Source organism: Ricinus communis, chromosome 6 (genome assembly GCF_019578655.1).
Source record: "Ricinus communis isolate WT05 ecotype wild-type chromosome 6, ASM1957865v1, whole genome shotgun sequence".
Taxonomy (NCBI): Eukaryota; Viridiplantae; Streptophyta; class Magnoliopsida; order Malpighiales; family Euphorbiaceae; genus Ricinus; species Ricinus communis.
The window spans coordinates 22,046,116-22,067,146 of record NC_063261.1 but is presented as its reverse complement, the minus strand read 5'-3'; the positions used below and the strand labels follow the sequence as shown (position 1 = coordinate 22,067,146).

The window sequence follows — 21,031 nt, the reverse complement described above, 5'->3', positions numbered from 1 at the left end:
AATTTATATATAAATATATATGTATTATTTATTTAGTGGTTTAATAAAAAATATGAACATGCACCTATGCACCTAGATAATGACTTATTACTTTTTGGCCACATAGTTATATATGAATTTTATTCATCTTATAAGTTAAAACTATTAGGTGGAAGTTCAAAATACTGTGGTAGAATTATACAATCAACTAAGTTCAAAAATATTTTATAAGTAATTGCTATGTTCATTTAGAGAAATTATAATAACATACATACAAATGAATCATGCATCAAACTTAGGGTTACAAGAGGGTAAAAAAAGTTACAAAGTGTTGAGAGAGACATAAAGCATTAATGCTACACAACACATCCAAAAGGAAATCGACATGGTTTGGTATAGTTTTTGTGAATTGCATGGTTGAATGATTGATTAATTACTGGTTGAAGGTAGCAACAAAGGCAATGGGACCTTTTCCAGTAAAAGCAGCTTGGATACCAAAGATAAGAAAAGCAACCATGGCAAGCCTTGAATGCTTGATCTCTGCTAATTGAAGGTTTTCTTTCTTTTCAGGATCTGAAGCTAAGCCAAGAGGGTCAAAATACCCACCAGGGTATATTCTTTTCTCTGGATCAAGCTCTGCATTTCGTTGGAATTCAATGTACCCAATTACTAGCACCTCTATCCATATCAATGTGGTCAAGCTGAAAGGAAGTGGCTGGCCAAGGTATGATGACCCTTCAACTAATTCTACCTGAAAAGATTTTACTCAAGAGTAAAAAAAAAAAAAAAAAAGAACCCTTCAGAAGAATCATGAACATTTGTCATCACCATTTATTGCTGCCATTGCTATCAACATCAATGTAATTATCAACATTACATTGCCATGCCATCACACTTTTTGCTTGGATAGCAAGAAGACACGAGGAACAAAATTTGTATGAGCTAAATTGAAAGTAGGCAAAAAAATATCAAGTATATATGCAATAAATAAACTATAGTAGTTGAGTAGCTTACTTGTTAATGAAAAAAGAAATTAAGAACATGGTATTTAGCTTTAAGAAACTTCATTACTCTAAAATCATGCGTCATTCATAATAATTTATGTGTGGAACACAAGATTGAATAAGAAAATGCCATTGGTATGTAGAGATAATTCACCTAAATTAAGGACATGTATCATAACAAGTTTGCTTATCTTTGCAAGGAGAAATAAGTCATATGAAAAAGAAATTGGCATTTATATAGGGTGATAAATAAGTATGCTTAAAACTTACGCAATAGACAAAACTTGTGCATTTACATGAAGGAAATCACAAATTCAAACATAAAAGCTTAGAGTAGATAAAGGAGATACCATAATTTAGACACTCATAATTCTAGCTATAATTAAATAGCAATTTTTGCCAATTATGTAAGACCATGTTTGCCTCTATTGACACTGAAACAATCTCTAATTACACTGTAACAAATGGCTCGAGTTTTCTTCTTCGTCTTTTTCATTTTTTGTTTAACATTCTCTTATATTTAAAACAAAGAAATTGCATTTTATCCTATTTTTTGAAACTCTTAAAACCTTTTTTAATGGGACTCAAGTCTCTCAAATTTAATCTCTAAAAAAATAAAATTTATCCTTGAAATTAATTTAAAGCATATATTATATTTCTTATAAAACATAAAAGTTAAAACCAATGTACTCATTATGTTAAAAATGAATAAAATAACTAATAATCTGCTCTGCATTTTTTATTTATAAAAATTAAACACATCCTGAGTTTAAATTTCTTCTGTTTACTTCTCAAAATTATTATAAAAACAATCAAATAATTTTTACATGCAGGGAAGAAATTAAACTCTAAAAAAGAAAAAGTAGTACGTACCTTTCCAGCATCTTGCCATGCAACACCAGTAAGAGCTTCAACAGCAAGGGCGCCAAGAGTACCCAACATTGCCCATCTCCCATGAATTACCTCACATTCTCTAAATCTTTGCAACCCAAAGACCTCTGAATACGGCTGAAATGGCGTCGGTTTCACCTCATTCGGCTCCACACGGACGCCAATAATATCACCAGCCACATTCTTTGCCAAGTTCTGGTCCAACGAATCAAGCTCAAATTGCAAGTACTCTGCTGGCTTACCTAACCCGAACGGGTCAAATCCACGATCGCCCACCATGGTTCCGTCGAGCCATTCGGGAGGGTTTGCACCCGGGAACCAAACCAGTCGGTCTTCTACTGGTTTTGGAGCTGTTTTTTTTGGTGGAGGGGATGATTTCTTGGTTCCAAAACCACCAAAACCACCGAAACCGAACCTAGCTTGGATTTTACCTACTTTGGGTTTGGGGTTTTGGGTACGAGTTCTAAAGAAATGTGATGCGGCGGTGGCAGCAGCAGTGGCAGTGGTGGCCATGGCTGGATCTTGGTGGTGGAGCAGGGGAATTAGCTAGGTGATGAGAATATGTAGAAGTGGTCCTTTGTGTATAAATACAATATATACACTCACTAGAAAGTAATATTTTGTGTTCCTATTGAAAAGGTTAATTAGAATTTAAGTTATTTTTTCTAAAAAAATAATAAATAAACAAAGTAGAGAAAAATTGATTTCTGATGAAATTTATTTATTTATTTATTTTTATGTGAATTGAAGGGTCTGAATAGAATGGCAATCATGGGCCTTATCTTTGCCTTATCTGGTAGTGGGTGAGGTTTGGAATGATGATGGCCTCTTCACCTTATGTGTGGGGTCTTTATATGTGGAAGTAGGGTGACATTGTTTGGTAGAATTTAAGGATACAGTTTGAGATGATAAAATAATAATAATAATAATAATTTGATGATAACTCTCTAATGTTGATCTGAATTGATATTTGTGCATATTAAATGCAAGTTGTCTTCACACAATAACATATGGTAATCATAATTTTAAGTTGTTTATTAATGCATTATGTGTGTCTATATAGTTTTTTACGGGATTTCAAAAGAACAACAATTGATTGACCTAATTAAACTCAAATTCATAAAATTTAAAGATTTTAGTTCAAAAATTCAATCAAAAATGCTAAAGATGTTAGATATATTTAGAGCTAATCCATTAAAATTGAGGGTTTGAAACACACAAAATTGAAGAAAGATTAAAATCCTTTTATTACTAGGAAGAGAAGAAAATAACGTAAAGGCATATCCATAAATTCTCCAAAACTATAATAATATACAGACAGCTCTCATTGGTTGGAATAGTTTTAGCTTTCAAGGGCATGAATTCATGAGATAAAAAACATTGTTAGATGAATAAGAGTTACCGTATATAATTTCAGTATTTTATATTTTTACATTGATAATTATTATGTATTTTGTTGATTTAAAAGTAATAATTATATATATATATATATTTTTTATTAATTTAATATATCATTGGGATGTTACTTATAATAATAGAATCTGAATTCATTCATTTCTTTATTTTTCTAATAACAATAATAATAGGGACAGTCTAAATTTAATTTATGATATAACAAAGTCTTATTATTTTAGAAATACTACAATTTTATGACTTATTATTAATTCTTTTTACCCATTTCAGATTTTACTGTTCATGAGCTACAGAATGCCTCTGTGAATTAGCTCTGTACATTATCTTATAGTCAATGTAAGAATAATGAACTCTAACAATAATAGATAATATTCATTAAAAAAAATGGATAATTCAAGACTTTTTAATTTTCTTTTCAAATTAAAATGTTAATGAGATCCCTGACTTGAAAGGTGAATTATTGTTCAAACTGAAAATGTTATTTTTAATAAAATTTATAATGTTCACCATCGACGAGTAGATGCAAGAACTGTGATGGTGAAAAAAAAAAGAAACATAACTTGAGAATATTGCAGAAAAAACATTTGATTTCTGCTCTCTGTCTGAGAGCTAGACAGCGCATAATGACATGGACGAATCAAATTCCAAGAAGTGAGCAAAGCTTAGATCCTCTCCTGGTAACTTGATCAGACTTCGACAGTAACATTTTCGTCAACCTCACTGTTCCCCTAAACACTCGCCACGTGTCTTTTACTGGGCTCCACTTCAAATATCTTCTTCGCGTTCCCTATCTCTGCTTTTTAGTTTTGCTTTTCTACCCTGCTTTTCTCGCACACTCAATTCTTTGGTTTCAATTTATCTTCCACTGAAGAGGTATGTGATCCTTTTGTTCTCTACCCTTTTGTTTTTTTTCTTTTCCTGATTGTTGATTGATTTCTTGTTCTTATTTCTTAATTTGATTCTTGTTTAATTTATGATCCTGTTTATATTTCTTCAATTTGTTGTGTTTTCTTGTTTAAGTTTTACTCCATTTTATGTATTTTGTTGCCTACCCTTTTCGTTCACCCTTTAGATGTTGTGATATTTGATGTTCTTTTGCAATATTTTGCTCTTCTATTTATTAAAGTATGATTCTTTTGGCTATTAGGTTGGTTTGATTTAGGCTAAATCCTATTAGTTTCATTAACCTAAAAATTCGACTCTAGCTATGAAAGTTGGCAAGGGAAAGGAGACAGCAAAGAAGGACAGAAAGGAAGTACTAAAGCCTGTAGAGGACAGGTATTTTACCTGTCTTTTTCATGAAGTTACATAGCCAATTTGTTTTCTTTTTTATAATCTTACAGTTTTCTTTCCTGATATGAGTTAAGATTTTGCTATTTATGGATATGAATTTTCATTTATTTCAGGAAGTTGGGAAAGCGAAGCGCGGCATTAAAGCCTAATAAGAATAGCAAGAAAGTAACCAAGAAAGATAAACCTGCGAAGAAAGATCCTAACAGGCCAAAAAGGCCTCCTAGTGCTTTCTTTGTCTTTCTGTAAGTCTTTCTCTATAATTTTTTGAGATAAGTTTAATGATGATTTTGCTAATGATAATTAATATAATTTTGATGACATATGCACAGAGAAGATTTCAGAAAAGTTTACAAGCAAGAGCATCCCAATGTCAAGGCTGTCTCAGCTGTAAGCAGCTATAGAACATATTGAATTCTGTATAATTTTAATTTGCCTTTACACTTCAATGGATGATCTCGCATGGAATTGTTAATATGTTGAACTTGATTATTGGATCATGTGATATATTGAAGGTCGGGAAAGCTGGAGGAGAGAAGTGGAAATCAATGTCTAATGCAGTAAGTACTGAAATATCTTGTCGATGAGTATCTCAGGTCTAATAAATAATGCTGCCTTCTACTAAATATAATTTTTATCTATGATATTTGTTAGTTCATTGCGGTTCAATGAATAATTCTTGCTTGTTAACGTTCTTCGTAGAGCTTGCACTTAAAGGGATTGAATGGCAGAAATTGAAAGATGCATCCTTTGATTGATTATTGATGTTTCAAGTTGGACATTTAACACATAAATGAATGTATAAATTAGTCCAAAATAACTTGTATCAAAGGGTATATGTATTCACTTTACCAGTAAGTTCAATTCCCTTTATATGGCTTGCTTCCTCACCTCAGAAGTCGCCTGCGTACTGATTTCTCTTTTTTTTCTTTAATGGGTTGTTATATGACAGGAAAAATCTCCTTTTGAAGCCAAAGCTGCAAAAAGGAAATCAGATTATGAAAAGCTAATGACAGCCTACAACAAGAAACAGGTAACTATTTTGAAAGGTTTATTGCTTTCTTGAGAATTAAATGTTGCACATTTTTCTTAAAAACTCCTTTCATACTCCTTCCTCTACTACAACTCTACTTCGTTTCTTGCTCAGGAGAGTGGTGATGATCAAGATGATGGTGATGAAGAGTCTGATGGATCCAAAATCGAAGCGAGTCGTGATGACGAGGAGAGCGCAGAGGCAATCCCTTTGTCACCCTTTAAATCCTTGCATAGACGTATCTGCTGTTTTGACTTTCAATTCCTTGGAATTTTCTGTTTGGATCAAATTAACGGGATTTAATAAAACTGGACTTGCTTATATAAGGCATTAGAGCTTTTGAGTGGATCCCACCAAATCATTAAACCTGGCAGCTGCTCGCTCTTTTATCCTGTAGGTTAGGTTGGGGTTCAAGGAGGAAAGGAAGGCACTGGGAAGGTGCGGGTTTTTGCTATTGAGGCCTTCTCATGGTTGGTGTGTGGAAGTTCTTAAGCTCATCCCGCAGTTCTAGCTATTGCTGCACCCTCTAATCGAACTGAACAACATATACGGATCCCCTCCCCTTTTTCATTCAACCACCTGCTATAGCATTTCAAATAAGTGGGTATTGAGTTGATGGAACAAAAACCGAATGTTCAAGACAGAATAGAATGAGTCGCCCTAGCCTTAGTCTTATTAAGAATTTGAATTGCTCTGTAGGATAGTTAGGGCGAATGAATTTCATTAGTGTTGGCCAGCTGAATTTTCCAGCAAACAAATCGCCTCCTTGCTATCTTAAAGAAAAAGGGGGAAGAGGAAGCCTTTCTTCATAATATATTTAGTAATGAGAAAAACCCCATTAACTGGTTAAGGTCAGTAGTCTTTACTCAGAGTAGTCGCTAGGAGAAAGAAATAGTATCTTTTTTGTATTTGAAAGTAGCAGTCGTTGGTTTAAACATGGAATTTGAAGTTGCCATCATTCTCACAGTTTAGGATGCCATGCTATTTTGCTCCACGTCCAGTCTTGTCAATTCTACAATTGTTTTAACCACTCACATGACAAATCATTGATTTCACCAACAAAAACATTCACTTTCTGTCTTACTTGAGTCACTAATTTGTCAAGGTAGAAACTCGAATCTTGTTCCATATGATGGTGCTTTCCCTGTCTGAGCTACCATTATTATTTTGTATTGGCTCTATGAGCTCACAAATTAGTTCAACTAGTTTTTATTTTATTCTTGTTTCTGGCTAATTGTTTTTAGTTAGTTGAGCAAATGCATTGTCGATTCTTTACTCCTCTCGATGAAGATTACCTCATGCTCTCCCTTCTTAAAAACAGTCTTTAAGTAATAAATGTGATTGTTAAAATTCTTCCATCTGCTTAAAAATCTTCTTCAATCCTAACATTAGTTGGCTTTTTCTTTAATGCAGGAGGATGAAGAAGATGAGGATGATGACTGAAATGTATGCTTCTATGGTTGATCCAGGCCAAAATTCTGGACTTTGTGTAAGATCAAAATGTTTGGATTACATCATGTATGTGGTTGCTAATTAATTTTCTGAAATGGGCAATAGCTATTGCAGCTCTTAGTGCTGCTAACAAGTCATGTAAGGCTACTTTAGGCTTCATTGTGCATATACTCTTAAACCGTATATTATCAGTTGAATTTGTCTCGAGCACATTATGCATCATTATATTTGACTTGCTGCTGCACTATATCTATGATAAAAATAGAAAAGATTGTAGTATGGATCACCATCAGATCCACCATGATCAACGATCAGGCACATCCATCTCTTCTTTGTTTCTCTTTTCAAATAAACTTGAAGGGGCTATACTCTCAATAGAGCGCGCAACTCGGCTAGGTTGTCACCTCTATAGCACCAACATCATATGCATCTACTTCGAACCCTTTTTATTTAAAACATAGAAGATTTACATAAAGATTAGTCGGGGTTGCATCCATTGTACATGCAATGGTTGCAACTATAATTTTCTGCAAAGACTCCATTTTCACCCTCTACCCTCAGTATGGAGGGTTTTGTATGTTTATAAGGTATCTGTCAAGCCTTAGCATCAATCTTTGTTTATAAGGCATTTTACCAAAGAAATTCAGAGAGTCATTCCAGGTGGAATTTTCTGGAACTAATCCTCATGCCTAAGTTGAATTCTATCTGTAGTATATACCAGGCAAAGAGACACAAAGCTTATACAACACAATCATAGTTACAAAAAAAAAAACTGTGTTGGAGGGGAGGAGGAGAAGAAAGGAGGATTAGTCTAAATTGGGCTTAAAAGAGGCTAAAATTCCTAAATAAATGAGCTAGAATTGCCCAATCCACCCAAGAGCAAATCGATGTATTGTAAAAGAATGAAAATCTTTTAATAAATTTATTCATATTAGAGAATTTTTCAATTACAATAATGTTTCACCTTGAATGGATAGGTAGTGCGATGAATAATTTTCATAAAAATGATATTATTTTTTATAATAGATTAATCTATTTTTTAATCTAAAAGTAATAAATTTTAACCGGTTAAACGAAAAATTCAAATTTAAAATATATTTTGATTTCTATATGTGAAAATACCAGCCATACTATTTCTGATTTACCTATAGTGAATTTCATTGACAGAATATTCTACTTTATCTTTATGGAATTCATTGGATCAAGCCATTCTCTTCTTTTTCTTTTTTTCACTTTTCTTCTGCTAAAATCAACGGTAAATAATTTAATGCAGGATTTCAACAACCTTTTCCCACATTCAATGGTTAATAGACCATTAAATTAGTTGACGATTGGTGTATGTATGTCGATTTGGTTTTTACACTTTTTCCATTTTAAAAAACTAAATCAAATTGACGTATTCACGATTTTTGCAAAAAAACAAAAAAAAAAAAAAAGAAATGAATCAAATTTTTAAAAACATAGTCATTTTTACAATTTGATTCAATTTTTCAATTTTGATCGAATAATGAACATCTAGTTAGTAAATAGTTCAATATTAATATATATTTTATCCTTACAATCTAGAGTATCATAATTAACAGTGATTTAATTTTTTTCAATACTTTTATGTATTTATTAAATAAGAATGAATAAAATTGAGATTAAATTTATATAATTCTTTTAATAATATAATATTTATAAAATTTTACATTTAAATTACATATAAAGAAGTTTTTATATAAATTTGGTAGAAATTTTATAAAATATTATTACATATATACATATGTGATTAAAAACTAAAAGACCCTAAAAGTCATCCACATTACATACATACCATTCTATAGAAGGGAGGTATTATATGAGAAGCTACTTTTACAGACCATAAACACATGTTGCCTTGAACAACAAAAGATAGGTTGTAAAGAGAAGAATGATGAGATGAAGCATGATTCACGTGTGTCATGTCCAAACATGTAGGCATAAAGTGAAGAACAAAGGTCACATTGGTCGCAATTGACATGCCCTAGTGGACTACAATACCCATCATCATCTATGCAAACCCTAAAAAGCTAAAGTTTTTAAGAAAAAAATAATAAATTTCTTTAAGACAACAAAATTCTCTAAGGTGCCCACAATTCCTACATGAAACCAATGAGCTTCTGTTTTTGTTGCTTTCCCAAATGATGTTAATCATGATTTAACGCATAATTAGTTTCAATTTTTATCTTTGCTATTGCCATCATCTCAAACACTAATCATTTCTAGTGTCAATTCCATAAGAATTTTATATAGCTTTGTTTTGCAATTGTCAATCTCTTTTTGCTCTTAATGATGGTAAAAGTTATTCTTTAAAAAGATAATCCCTTATATTTATTTTAAAAAAAAAACTATATAGTATATAGACATATATAGGATGCATAATTTGATGAACATGTGTAAAATAAATTACCTTTCTGAGCTTAATAATGAAGTGTCAGGTCCACCAAGGTACTAAATACTATATATTAAATAGAGAAGAGCGGCAAAAAATGGTTTGTAAATTGGGAATGGCAACAAATTGTCCCATTCTTTTCAAGCAAAGCAAAAGACTACTCGCAAAAATCAAAAGATGAATAGTTTAATGATAACATTTTTACTACTTCACACCCCTTTTGTCAATCGAATTAAGTAGATCAATTACTAATTAAGCTAAAGTAATGAAGTTTAAGGACTTAAATAAGTTAAAAGTCTATTAGTGTAATGATGGGTGGAGGAGGTGAAGAAAGTCCAAAAGAGTGGGTTTAGTGTTGGAGGCAAGAATGAGGGACTAAAAGGCAACACTTTAAGTGGGGTTATGTCTCTAATACTACTTAATTAGAGACAAAGGAAGCAAAACCCAAAAGATTCTAAGGGAGTTTGGCAGGCAATACCAATCATAATTTTTACCACTTAGCGCTACTTTAGTTGGTATGCTAAATTGGGTTTAGTAAACTGAATTCTATCTCAATAATTATAAAGTCTCAGCTCTAATTGAAGTAAATTTAAATATATATATATATATATATATATAAAGAAATTCCAAGTTCTATTAGTTACAAATTTTCCCCATGTCAATATTCTTGCAAACTAATCTCCAAACACTTTCACTAACTCATAAAAGGAGGGGGGAATGTTTAAAATTCTCATAGGAACATATTAATTAGTGTCATTATGAGCGAAAGTTGGCCATTACAACAATAATTTACCTTGTGTGATCTTCTTTCTTTTTACCTTAATTTCAACTACACATCACAAATATGAAATTTGTTATGCATCCAAACATATTAGAGTCTACTTGATGTTTTCATTGAAAATTACTTTTTCAAAAAGCAATCCTTTAGGTACTTTTAAGTTTTAGAAACAATGGTTTGAAACATTTTTTCATCTATTTATTTTCTTTTAAATCTTATGATTTATACATGTCAAATCAATATTTCTAAAAGCAGGCTTTAATTGAAAGAAAATTGATATATGTATTTCAAAGTTCATAAAACCAATTGTTATTTGTCTCTTCCATTATTGCAACAAATAGTAAAAAGGTCTAATTATAATTTAAATATAAATATTATGATCTATAATTATGAATGTGATTCTATAAGCATGAATCAGGTAAAGATGGATAACTAATGGTTGTCTATGGCTGGTTGATTCTTTAATAAATAAATAACTAACTAACAATTTACATATTAATCTATAGCATACTTTAAAGTTCAATTTTTTATTTTATTTAATAAATTAAATTTTAAAATTTACAGAACTTTAGTTACTGACAAAAATTATATCTCTAAAATGTTAATCAATTTTGTACATTTTAACTTAACATATAACTAGTAGAGAAATTATTATACAATGTTATATAAATGTAAGAGATGAAATATAATAAAATTTATCTATAATGATACTCTATAGAAAAATAATTTTTATATAGTGATAAAAATTCGAACTCCAATTTGGACAAATTATAAATAAGAATAGACTCTCTATTATGATAAATTATAAATTTTTTAAGTCTCGCCTTAAAAAATATTTTTTTATATAATAATACTTATAAATATAACTTTAAAAAAATATATTATTTTATATTTTATCTTACTGTAATATTTTTATCTCATTACTCTTATTTATATAATATAACAAGATATTAACGTATTTTATTTTCGTTTCTACCATCTCACCAATAAAATTAAATATTAATTTTAAGAAAAATTATTATTTAAATCTCCATTAAATTATAATTATTTTATAATTATAAATTTTATTTAATTTTAAATATATATTTTAAATTTTAAGATATAGAGACAGATGTCAATAAAAAAAAAGTGTTTGTAATTTTATTTTTTAATTCTAGGCATTAATTTTTACCCCTACATTCTTTTCCTGTTTTTGCTGTATTCGGTGGACTGCTCTAAATGATAGCCAATCAGCTTATAGCATGAAAGACCAGCAGACATAGGCCCAATTTTAATGCAATCTTCTATAGGCCATGGCTTCATCCAGCTCTTCCTCTTCCCTAGCTCTCCTATCCCCAAACCAACCGAACTGAATTTTTCGATTCAATTCGGTTCGGTTACATTTAATATTCTAATTTGATTTCGTTAACTAAATTAGAAAATTCAATTATTCGATTTTTTTATTAAAACCGAATAAAACCAACCTTTGCTCATTCCTACTAAAAAGTATATATAGCAATTATTTTGCAGTGTATTGGTATAAGGATAAGGTGTCATATATTTAAATATTATTAATTATTTAAATTATTTTTTTAAAACTTAAATAGCTATATATATTTTTAATAGTTTCTTTTTAAAAAACAAATAAAAAGTTTAATTTTTTTTTTTTGTTTTGTTCTTAAAGAAAATCTTATCAAATTATATACATATCTTAGGACAGCAGGGCCCTCCAGCAACATGAATGGAATCTAATAGGCAAATTGGCACAGCCGTAGATTAGTTGCTAAAATTGATAAGCTAAGGCAGTCTGTCACCCTTCAAAATGAGCAAATATTCTTTAAGCAAAATACCCATCTCCTAGGATACCTTGCAACTTGAATTCTACTCTTATGTTATCTACTTTATTGTATTTGAAAATCTTCATAAATTACAATTAAAAATATTTATGAACATTAATTATCAAAATCATAAAATATATCAATTGGTATTTATATTTATGAAAATTAAATACTGGAATTCTTTTCATTTATTTTTTGCCAATATAATTAACCACATAACTCCATTTAAAAAAGAGAAAACCCAGAAAGACCAATTAGAAATGGGTGGTTGGGTAGGTAGTGTAGAGTTGGCGACTGAATGAGTTGCAAGTTGTTCCTTTCGTTTTCTAAGATTGTGGCACTTTTGGGCATGTGGGTAGATGCCATGCCACTACAATCTTCAATTATGCATATCATTATCCTCTACCCATTATCTAAATTAATAATTTCAAAATTTACGATTCTTTCTAGGCACCGTATACATGAAAATATATATATATATATATATATATATATATACTTAGATTCAGCCTGCATCATTCAATAAATTAAAATAATTGGACGGTAATATATAATTAGTTAAAGTTTAATTATAAGTTGTTAATAGTTATAAATAATTTAACTAATAAAAATATAATAATTAAAAAAATAAACCGCATGTCACTGTATCAATTGATTTAGTTTATAGATGATACGGTAATTTGAGTTTACATATAAACTTTTTTATGTTGACAAAATGAGCCCATTTAACAATTAATATCTCAACTCAAGTTCTTCTCTTTTGGTCGACCCAATCTTTCTTCTTTGCTGCTTAAAACGGCATATAAAAGTTTCCCCTTTCTTTATTTGACTAACTTCTTAACTTTATATCAATGTATTCTATAGCAATATTTTCAATTTTTATTAATGAAGCACACTGTTTTATCTTCTTCTGTTTTTTTTTTTAAATAAAGTTTTGCTATTATATTATAAACATGAGATATATTCTTCACTCGAGCAGTGCACTTTCTTCTTCTATACATCAGCAAATTAACAATATTATAATAATATAACTGCATTCTACTCATGGAATAAATTATATATGCTAACCCTTTTGAAATCCACATATCTTTGAAGTAGGAGTATACCCTAACCGTGATCATGTTTCTTTTCAACTTTCCCGGAAAAAAGAAATGCTTAAGAAACTTTTACCTTTAAATGCATGCAACATAAAATTAACCTAAATAGGCAGGCATGAGTCGATCAATGGCGACAGAGTACAAGCATTAGAATAAATAATGATCTTTGCCCAGCATCAATTCTAATATAATATCACTTGATTCTCGATGCTTCAAATTCAATATGAAATATTCTAAAAATTAGATCAAAAACTCATTGGCAACGTGATACTTGCATGCCTTTTCTCTTGACAAGTGAATCAACATACATCATTTTAGTACCCTTCATTACTTGCTTTCTTTACTATTTTTTTTCTCAAAGTGTATATATATATATATATTTATATTTCGCAATAGAAGGCATTGACAAGCACATGCACATGTGCAAGTGCATTATAAAGAAAATGAAAGTAAAAGATACAAGAGAACATGAGAAGAAGGTGGTGGTTGCCATGTTGCTCTCATTTGACATTCATTATAGAGAGAGAAATGTGAATTGAAAGGGCAGAATCCAAGGAAAAAAAGAAAGAACGCACTTCAGATTACATCCATTACAAAAATATATATATATCAAAATACAAATAGAAAAACAAATTCTGAGTTTAGTTTTACAAAGATTATGCATAATATACAACAAATTGGGATTAAAATTAAACATTATAAAAGAACCATGCACCGGTATGATAGAATTACCTTATCAGTAAATTAGTTAGTTATTTAAGTAACATGTATAACATTAAACAGTACCTTTAAATAATGATTAATAAACACTCGAAGTGTACCTCAAGGGATAATATTGGTTGCTCTTGAGTTCAAATTCCTACTTCCTCACTAGGTGAGATTTTATATTTACGGCAAGTATAATTGAATGAATTAAAAAAATATTAATTAATAATATATTTGATAATATCATTTTAATATACAATGTTATAGATCACATTAAAAAAATTTAATATTTTTAATTTAATATTTAAAATTAATCTGACTAATATAAAAAAATAACATATAAAATTATTATAAATAGTAAAATACTATTTCAATTTCTTATATTGATTAAATATGTGATGTTTATAGATCAAATTTTTTTAAAAAAAAAATACAATTTATCATTCAGAATTAATTTAGTGATAAAATATTATCTAAAATTTTTTAAAACAGTTCTATATTATAGACTGAATAGAAGAAGTTGAGATAGGCAACAAAATGCATGTGAAGGGGGTTGGGGGTTGGGTGTCTCTTTGTTGTTGTTGTTTTGTTGTTGTACCTTATCAATTCTCTCTCATATTCACAGTCAGTGTCATTACATTAAATGGAAGCACACGTGCAATTTCTGACAAACCCATTCGTGTGGACTGAGAAGAGAGAGAGAGAGAGAGAGAGAGAGAGTGAGAGGATATATTGGAAAGTGCACACACCACTTCTCAAGAATTTGTACCTATTTTTTATCAGTCCTACTGCCCACACGTGTGCTCCTCAGACCTCGTGTCTCGTGGCTGACCATCAGAGTTGACTCTTTTCCCTCCCTCTTCTCCTCTTCTCTCTTCTAATTCTGTGATTCTTCATTCTATCCGGCCCAAAGAAAACGATTATCACAAAAAATATATTATTTTTAATTGCCAATTAATTAAAATATTAAATACATATCTCATTAGTTAATATAACTGATATTAAAAAAATTCAGTTTATATATAAATTAGGAATAAATTATAATTTTAAGATAAAAAGAGTATTTATTTAAAAAATTTATTATCAAGAGAAAATAAGAGACACTTATTTAATATATCAAATAAAAAAATTAATAATATTACTCCTTGCATTGGCTTATCATAACCTTTTACCCGCATGACAAAATACTAACTAAAGGGATAAAAATTAAATATAAGCATTTTAATTGTTTTCTGTAATTGGAAAAGAAAAAGATATAATATTTCTTTGTCAGAAAATAATGGGATGAATTAATCAATTAGGACGTGACCCTTGTGGTGCTTATAAATTCCTTATATTAATGAAATACAAATTAGAATAGAGAATTGCTCATCTCACCAAATATGTAATAGTGAATTTTCTCTCAATTATGCAATCACCTAACCATACACAAACTCAATCATATAAGAGAGAAGAAAAACGTATTATCATGTTAGGCCAATTATTGGTTATCTACCTTTCCCATATTTTTGTCAAATTAAAAGAAATTCTGCATAATAATTCATAGCATTCAAAGGATTTTCTGTTTTCAAAGTTTGTCTAATGGTCAAGTAATAAAAGTTACAAATATCATTTTCAACTTAGATATAATAGACCTTTGAAAGCTTTTCCATGGTCCATACTATCATGCATGCCTATTTTCTTGTCCATATGGCATAATGAGATGTGCACCATCCAATTTACTATAATATTAGTTTAATAAACTACAAAAATTTAGATTGAATGAGTTATATTTTCTATAACACTACCCATATCACGTTTTAGTTGAATAATTCAACTTAGTTTGAGGTTAATGCTGTATTAAAATGCTTAAATCTTATTTCAGACTATATATTCGAGTGCGAAAAAGATCTATATAATCATATTAAGTAAAATTGTTAGTACTAGTCGTTTTTATTTTTTCTTTTTTATTTTTGAAAAATAATACACTATAATCAATTATATATTACTGTTGAAAGAAAACAACTTGCATAGAAAAAAATTTATTATTATTATAAAATGTGATGTTGAAATTGTTACATATTTCAACTAGTAAAATTAAACTTATTGTCTTTTATTTCTGATAGGTCGACCTGTACGTCTCACACATCAAATGTTTAATTAAATCTATAATTTTGTAGATTTTCTTCTTTGCTCCTTTACAATTTTTGATATTTCACACTATTTTAAAATATCTTTTTCATTCATGCACAGTTTTTAATATTTCATAATTCTTATAAAATATTTTTTAACCCTTATAAAAAAATTTCTTAAATATACTTATTTTAATGTGTAAAATTAAAATTGTCTACTTATAACTAAATTAAGAATCTACAACATAGGACATAGGATATATAATATCATTTTTTATATCTATAATAACTATAATATTTTATATATTTATTGTGAATCTCAAATATTATAAATTATAAAAATATTATTATTATTGTTGTTGTAATAATAGTAATAATATGTTATCATTATGAGTATAGCTGTCATTCCTACTTCTTAAAGTAATTAAAGAAAAATCCAACTCAATTAATTCTAAATTCTGAAATTTAAAAAATTAATTATAGAATATTGGATAAAATTAGTAATTGATGAAGGTTTCAGTTTTAGGGATCACAAAGATAGATTTCTTATATAATTTAAATATTTGTCTTCTATTACAAATTTGGCTTTTCTTTTAAGTTTTTACTTAAATGATATGATTTGGTTAATCAATTACAATTATAGTCAAATTAAAATTTTAGTTTAAATTGGATATTGCCATCTTACTTTAGATACTATATCTTTTTATTTTACCACTATTATTTGTCTTAATGTATAAAATCACGACGAAAATAATAAAAAAATAACTTCGTCCTTCTTTTTTCTTCTACATTATAATTTTCACTCATCATTTATTTTTTTGTTCATTATAACCTGATATTGGCAACTCATACATGATGTATAAATATATATGGCAGTGACATGTAAGTTATTGATAATATATAATGACATGTCATTTGTTACATCATTCTATTTTGACAGAGATTTTAATTTAGCTATAATTGAAATCAATTAGTCAAATCAAACTATTTAAATAAGAATTAAAAAGATAGATCAAATTTACAATTAGACATAAAAATATAAATTTTTAATGTCATTATACCTTTATAAAGATGGTGAAATATAAAGAAACATTTATAGGGGTCAAATAAATATAAAAATCATGGAACATTAACATTCTTTTAGGGTATCAAAAAGATAATTTTAAAAAATTAAGGACATAATTAGATATTTAGAAGTCACAATTGTCAATTTTCTTTTCAATCAGTCAACTTTTGTGAGACATACAAAGTCAAGTGCTCAATGGGTACAATTTCGCAAGTTAAAATGCTGATAGGTTTAATTTGAAGTTGATAGTAATAATATATTTTCTTTTATGCAAGTTGAGGTATTCATGCATGTATTTGGTCTATTAAATTACTTTTTTTTACTCTAAGAATACGTTTTATATGGTAATTCTATTGTTAAAAGTTAATTCATTTACATTAATATTATTTCTTATTTTTACCCAAAAAGCTTTTATTAAGAAAATCAGAAAAAGAAATATTTATATGGGTAAATCACGTAAAAATATAAGAAACATAATGATATTGAAATCAATAGAAATGAATAATATTGTCCCCAAATTGCAGAAGAATTAAATGGGTTGAAAGATTTGATGAGATTATGTGGTCCTTTAATCCACTCTCATTACACAGCTGGTACAGTGACTTATTTATGCACAACAAATTGGCCATTTCCTCTCGTGGTCCAATTATGAACCTGTCTGCTCATTTCTTAAAAGTATACGTTTCTTATATATGGATTATAATTGAAAGAGAAAGAACAATATTCCTTTTTTCAAAATTAAAAAAACTTGCTCTAAAATAAAATATTTCTTAGGGTTTTCACATTCCTTTTATGGTAGAAATTAGAATAAAGAAATTAATTTACATCTACTTTGAGAATCCTATAAAAGAAATAGAAAATAGACTATGATGACTAATTATTAATGATCTGAGTATTTAATTCAGAATAAAAAAAATTTAATAGATTTTATTTAAAAGAAGGCTGCTTAAAAAAAATCTAAACATAATTCCACATCATTATATCTTATTTAATTTTTATTAATAAGCTTTAAATAAAATTCGAATTCGAATTCCAACAGTTTGAAAACGACCGCAGTATCAATTGAATTTAAAAGCGATTTTATCTAAAAGTAATTGGGTAGAAAATGTATTGTCGGCAGAGGAGACGTGCAAATTGAGCTAATTATCCAGGTTGCCCTAAATGTAAGGCTGAAAATGTTACTAGCCAGGGTCAAGAAAATAATATATGTAAAATGATTCTTGAAATTTATTTTAATTTTAATTGATGTATATGGATCATAAAGCATGCACGGACATTGTACCAAATTGGATTCTCAATATATTGTTGTGGGACAACATTATGTTTATTTTTATATATTGAATTATTGGTAAAGCCTGCCTCTTCTTCTATCTATGTATCATGGATCACTACCAAATCTATTACTGCTAGTCATTCTAGTAACCAATTGGTTTCTTTTTTGGCTAAGGAAATAAGTCATTTCAACAATTTTATAATGGAGTACTCTGTTTCGGGTAATTCGTTTCGCCGAATCTAAATATAAAATTTTATTATAACTTTTAAGATAAATTTAGTGTTGATCGAGCTATATTTGTTTGATTATAACGAACTTTTTGTAATATATATTTTTATTATCTTAGTTGAAATTTAGAAATTTTGAATTTTTTAAAAATTTATCATATTGATATGGGAAATGAAAAATATATAGCATATTGATATGCTTATTGTAAATGCATGAAAATGATGTTAGTGTGGCTCAAGAGAGGATGCGTGGGACAAAACAGAAAGGTTTTAGATTGGCCTTTCATGGAAATTGGTGTCTTTTGGACTCAATTGCAAATTAATTATCACCCTTTCTACTCAATGAGTAAGATTTTTTTTTCTAAAAAAAAAAATCAAATTAGCCAGCTCCTCAATTTTAAAGATGGGTGCAATGATTTTCATTTAAGAGTTTGAACTTAAAAAATTAAAATCAGATACAGCATATATATAAAACCCTCAATTAAATAAATATGAAACTTTTAGTTAAAAAGAGAATCAATTAACTGATTACAAAATTATTAGAAAGACTAGAAAAATAATGAAGTCACATCACACTAATAATTTTGAATTATTACAATAAATTTTTTCACATAAATTACGAACATATACTTTTTCTTCTCCATCATAGAGAAAAATAAAAACAAAATAACCAACATAATGATTAGGGCAAGATGGCATATAGGCCTAATTGTAAAGCAATAACATAGAAATTGGTGGTACATTCCAATATTTCAGAAAGCCTTAATACTAAAATACATCCTATCATCTTTGATAGAAGAATAGGAAAAAAAGAAAAAAAAAAAAAAAGGAAGCTCTAATCAATAAGATAAATTAAACTTTAGAACAAAAACCATGAAATACACTCTAGAAATCTCACAAATCAGGATTTGTCTCATAACATCTAACCTACCAAGAAACCTTCCAACATATATACTTCTCCACAATAAAATAAAATAAAATTAAATAAAATTAAATTAAAATTCCCTTTTGAGTTGATGGATGGTGATGATGATTGATCACAAGTTTCTTCCAATTAATAGGACATTAATTAATTAAAGATTTGCTGGCTAGGAGAATGTTTTGATTTAGAATCATTAGTTGGGAAATGTGGGAATTAAGGATGTCTTTGACAAGGGAATTAAGTGAATCAAGGGAGTAAAGTTATGAGAGAGAAAGAAAGGGCAAAATCACATGATATGATTCTTCACCCATCAAAAAAAGCTTCTCCAATTCCCCTAATTAATAAATAAAGAGATGTGGGTTCTTCTTATAAGGATCATTATTTGAGAGATTAACGTCCCTTATGGGGACCATGTGGATGAACATGGGATCATAACCTCAAATTTTTATTTTTTTTAAAGAATAAGCTAAAATATAATAAAATAATATATCAAACTCTATAATTGCATCATACTCTCTTTTATTTATTTTTTTATTTTTTTGCCACGTGCCTTGTTGATAAGCTTACTTTGCTTATCTTTTTAGAAGTTTTATATGTGGGAACTCACACACTAATATGTTTTGTTAGAAGAGGTGGATGATAATGAACTTAGTTCTTCTTTTATTGCAAATTGAATCAATAATGACAATAAAAAGGAAAGATTTTGAGTGATTTATTTAGAGATGAAGGTAACCCTCTTTTGAAAAATGACAATTATGAAGAAAAGCCCAAGTTTTCCAAACTTTTTCTTTATTAGAGATTGCAAACAAATGGAATTGGGTAGGACAAAATCAGAGATATTAATGACATTTTATCTAATTTTATACCTTAAATTAAGACACAACATGCCTCTCTCTTCTCTTTTTTTTTTTTTTTCTATTATCTTCACTTTTAAACACTCTTAAATCCAAATATATATGCCAAAATATTTTATTTTTTCAAATTTTACTTTTAGCTTATAAGATTTGGATCTGAATAGTATATATATTTATTTTGAAAAATTAAAAACTTAGCCTAGCCAACTTTTGCACATGTAAAGGATATCCAAATTGAACTTTCTTGGAAAGTAGTCTTTATAGTCAGAGATTCAAATAACAGAATATAAATAAATAAAAGCATGATGGTATTTGAGAAAATCATAAAAGGTTTACAAATTAAATTCTTTCTTTTAAAAGAAGAATAATGGAGTGACTATTTGCATCAATGGAAGGGATATTGTTGCAGGTATATATTCTCCATTAATGTATTGGTATATTAGTGTTGGATATTAACCCTTCCACAGAATAAAAATATCATGTTAAAAACATAACAAATTATAGGCAAAATAGATTAAAAGAATTTTAAATTATTTTTTATAGGAGTTTTATGATATTTCACCACGAGAATGTTGAGTTCTTCTTGATGGAAAAAAAAGAGATTAAATTTGATATTCAAACAATCGTACTCATTAAAACATATTTTTAAAATCGATATGTGGCTTAGTGCCACCTAGTGGAGCCTTTTTCTCGCAGAATTGAAATC

At 28.6% G+C, this 21,031-nt stretch overlaps 2 protein-coding genes across 3 annotated transcripts; one reads left to right on the top strand and one right to left on the bottom strand.

Moving 5' to 3' along the window:
- Positions 1–188: 188 nt before the first annotated feature.
- On the bottom strand, positions 189–2,483 carry LOC8270475 (chlorophyll a-b binding protein CP29.3, chloroplastic). Its single transcript, XM_002526855.4, has 2 exons — positions 1,857–2,483; positions 189–730 (listed from the first exon to the last, which is right to left on the bottom strand). The coding sequence occupies exons 1-2, from the start codon at positions 2,385–2,387 to the stop codon at positions 413–415; spliced, it is 849 nt and encodes a 282-aa protein (XP_002526901.1). The 5' UTR covers positions 2,388–2,483; the 3' UTR covers positions 189–412.
- A 1,444-nt stretch (positions 2,484–3,927) lies between these two features.
- LOC8270476 (high mobility group B protein 1) lies at positions 3,928–7,284 on the top strand. 2 transcript variants are annotated; one of them, XM_002526856.4, is made up of 8 exons: positions 3,928–4,160; positions 4,493–4,565; positions 4,694–4,822; positions 4,910–4,967; positions 5,093–5,137; positions 5,530–5,610; positions 5,725–5,811; positions 7,024–7,284. In XM_002526856.4, exons 2-8 carry the CDS (start codon positions 4,495–4,497, stop codon positions 7,051–7,053), a joined length of 501 nt encoding a protein of 166 aa, XP_002526902.2. In that variant the 5' UTR covers positions 3,928–4,160; positions 4,493–4,494; the 3' UTR covers positions 7,054–7,284. The 2 variants fall into 2 exon arrangements, with proteins under 2 accessions (XP_002526902.2, XP_015579465.1); XM_015723979.3 differs by having other exon boundaries at positions 3,933–4,160; positions 4,435–4,565.
- The last annotated feature ends 13,747 nt before the right edge of the window (positions 7,285–21,031 follow it).